Here is a 3,503-nt window from a genome sequence, read left to right as displayed (position 1 = left end):
ATTCTTTATGGTACGCCAGCATTCATAACATGTAGGCGAATCACTGTCCCCCAGACATCAGCTGCTATATTTTTTATATTTATATCTATAAAGCAGTGCGTGCATGACTGGAGTTGTGACAGGCATCCCGGGCCACAGGCGGCTATGCTCTACTCCTTCTATTCATTCAGCTAGCTAATCTGAATCGTTCAATTTCATTTTGAGAGCGAGATCATCTGTGGTAGCAGCAGTAGACATCTTCCAGGCATGTGAGGAAAACTAGCAGCAGTTCAGCGGACAGGATGAATGAACGGTAACCGGCGCGTACTTCTGCAACTCTACACATCAAATGTGGCTTGGGTCTGGTCATGAACCTTTTGCTGGTATGCTTCTGCACCGTCTGTCTGGAATTTCTAGAGACGCACAGCAGTTTCTCGCCCAAGTGCAAGGGGGAGCCTATTTGAGAACTCGCGGCGCCGGCGGGAGTGTTTATCTCCCAAAACATGTTTGAGACATCGTACAAGTGGTTGTAGTTCCGAAATTCCTCAATCAACCTTTCATCGTGGTTATCCATTGTTATTACTCCTCGGTTTTTAAAAATGGCGCGCCCCGGCACCGAATCGAGAAGGACGACCACACAGACAGCTGGAAAGGCATACCAAGGACCAATCACAGCTGCTTTTCGGCTGTGCACTTCTGCTTGAGGTCTGCCAATTAAAAATCAGTGGGGTCTGACTAATGAAAATCCTCAACCAGTTAAGGTCCGGAGACTTTTTTAATGATGTTACTTTAAACAGAATTTAACACTGAAATAAAATCCGGTGTTTATGGATCAATGTTATACATTGAATTTTTAATTAAAGAAATATGAAGAAAAAAAGTGTTTTTTGAAGTAGAGAACAACAATCTTTCAGTTTGGAATATTTTTCCTGTCTTAATGTTGGCAGTGGGCTTTATGCTGCCCTGCAAGGCTTTAAACCTGGTTTAAATGGAGACAAAGCCATTCTAAAGCACATATCAAGGAGCTCATTCTGAGCCTGGATCCATATTTATTTTTGATTCTGTTCATGGTGGAGAATCCTGCTTCACAGCAGCAGGTTGAGCCAAACATCCTCTAAATGTTCAGGCTCCGCTCCGGTCCGGCCAGGTAAAGATCCGCTATTGCAATCGCACCAAACAGGAAAAAGAACGGCGAGAAGATCCGGTCTGTCAAATAAAAATATAGTAACAACAGATTGATAACTACAAATTAGAGCATAACTTTTTTATACATTTCTAAAAACTAACACTGTTTATTTAAAAGATTGGATGCAAACTATTGGTTCTTCAACAGACCAGGGAGCAGATTTCTGATCTCAATCAGAAACCACACATCTGCTGGATGCTGATGGGGATTTTTTCAATATGTCATATTAAATTAAGCGTTCATTTCTGCATGTTTTGCTCCTACGAATTTAATGGTAATATCACGCATGCTCTCCTAAAGCTCAGAGGATAAGTCGGAGAGGAGCAATACGGGAGGAACAGCGGAGGCGGAGGAGCGTGGATGTGGGATTTCAGAGTAACAGGAGAAGCGGCGCAAGTTACATTTAGGCACTGTTGTTAGACAACATGCGGTCATTTATAACTGTTTAAAATCAGGTTGGGTCCAGATTATCCAGCAGTTGGATCCGGATCCGGACCGCAGTCCATTAATCTGTGACCTCCGATCTAGTGGCTTCGTAGTGGGGAAGCTGGCCAGTTATTGGAAGATGAACTACTTTGTTCCAGCAAGTAAATGTGATTTTATAAGGATTTTAATGCAGTTTATTAAGCAATAACATCACAATATTAGAACAACAATCAACTTAGAGGTACTATAGATAAATGATTTCGCGAAAAAAACGGCTTCTGCAGCAACCGAAACTGTCAGTAAATGTGGAGCCGATCTGGCAGACCGTAAGCCTGGTGGCTGCTGCCAGTAAGGCGCCGTGTCAGCCGACCAGCCACCAGAAGTGTCACAATGCTGCCATGAACTGAGGTGCTGTCCCTCTTTTTCCTCTGATCATGAATCTGGCCTTGGGAGAACGCAGCCTATGAATTTGAACGCAGCCCTGGTCTAATATTTTTTCATAATTTGTAGCAGTATTATGAATAATGAACCTCAGCCTGCTTCTAAGATCAGATGAAGAGGTTCCTGTCGGCCATGATGAGCATCTCCCTGGGTCTCAGACCTGCTGCTGTTCCAGTAAAACCATCAAAGCTGTGATGTCTGGATCGTATCGGAAATGAGACAGTTGGTATCAGAAATCAGAACATCCCTGAATGTTATCTGATCACTTCCTGTCATAATGAGCCAATCTCAGGAACATTCAGCCTCCAGCTTCAGCCAGAGTCAGTGCATGGCTCCGCCCACATATACGATCAGGATGCAGTAATGTAGCGCACACGAACAGGGTTAGATTCCTGTTCCTGTCGTTACATGACACCGTTCCTCCGAACCCTGCCTGTTTTCTCCCGATGAAGCTGACCCCATTTTTGCTTTTCCCCCTCAGAACGTGCCCACCCTGGGGGTGTCTGCGCTGAACTTGGCCAGCCTGCTGTGCGACCAGGTCAGCCTGGCGGGCTTCGGCTACAACCTGTCCCAGGAGGGCGTTCCCCTGCACTACTACGACCAGCTGCCCGTCAGCTTCATGCAGCAGCAGAAGATGCACAACGTGGACAAAGAGACGTGGCTCCTTCGGACGCTGGTGAGAGAGGGCGCCATCAGCGACCTGACCGGAGGAATCCACTGCTCCTTCTGCTCCAGCTGACCTCCTCCCATCGGCTGAAACAAAGCGGTTTGAACTTTTCCCACGTTAAAACAACCTGCTGGTTTTAACCGCCGGCTGCTGCAGGCCATCTTGGAGCTGCTGAGTCCCAGGAATCCATCTCAGTGTTGAACTTCTCTCATATTTAAGTGTTTAACTCATCTTTTAAGGAAAGAAAAGCATCATGTTTTTTTTTTTAGGAACACTGAGAGGCGTTTTAAAGCAAAGGGGGCGGAGCCAGGCTGGATCTGCGCTCTGTTCGCCGTCCGCTGGCTGACGGACCAACAGGAGTGTCGTTTAACCACTGTTTAACCACTACTGAAGATCATTCACTGTTAAGATTAAAGTTCTTCTTTATTTGAAGCCGGCTTCAAATAACCTGACTTTCCACACAGAGAAAATAAATCTTATCTTTATTCCTCGCTCTGACACTAATTTCAGATTGCACTGTGGCAACTTTTAACATTAAATGTTATATTTTCCTTCATTGTTTAATTTGGGACCATAGTTTTGTTTGTAACACTTCATTTTCTTTTATTCTGTTCATGTCATCGAAATGAAATGTTTTGCGTTCGAAATAAAATATAGAAACGCCTCTGACTGCTGGCTGCTTGATTTATTAGAAACAAACTGGATTTCTTTGGATTCTCTTAGAAGTTATGAAAAGTAGAGAAACGCCGACTGGTTCACCGTAAACAAATAGGAATTTATTTCAGACAATTTGAAAAACGACAA

General features: G+C 44.4%; 1 protein-coding gene across 1 annotated transcript in view; it reads left to right on the top strand.

Moving 5' to 3' along the window:
- st3gal5 (ST3 beta-galactoside alpha-2,3-sialyltransferase 5) overlaps window positions 1-3,338 on the top strand; it is a 20,749-nt gene extending 17,411 nt beyond the window's left edge. Inside the window, exon 8 of the mRNA XM_015389605.1 lies at window positions 2,514-3,338. Coding sequence (XP_015245091.1) covers window positions 2,514-2,771 — 258 coding nt within the window. The 3' untranslated portion in view covers window positions 2,772-3,338. The remainder of the gene's footprint in view (window positions 1-2,513) is intronic.
- The last annotated feature ends 165 nt before the right edge of the window (window positions 3,339-3,503 follow it).

Source organism: Cyprinodon variegatus, unplaced genomic scaffold, assembly GCF_000732505.1.
Source record: "Cyprinodon variegatus isolate N-32 unplaced genomic scaffold, C_variegatus-1.0 Scaffold467, whole genome shotgun sequence".
NCBI classification, from domain to species: domain Eukaryota; kingdom Metazoa; phylum Chordata; class Actinopteri; order Cyprinodontiformes; family Cyprinodontidae; genus Cyprinodon; species Cyprinodon variegatus.
This window is presented reverse-complemented; position numbering and strand designations above follow the sequence as displayed.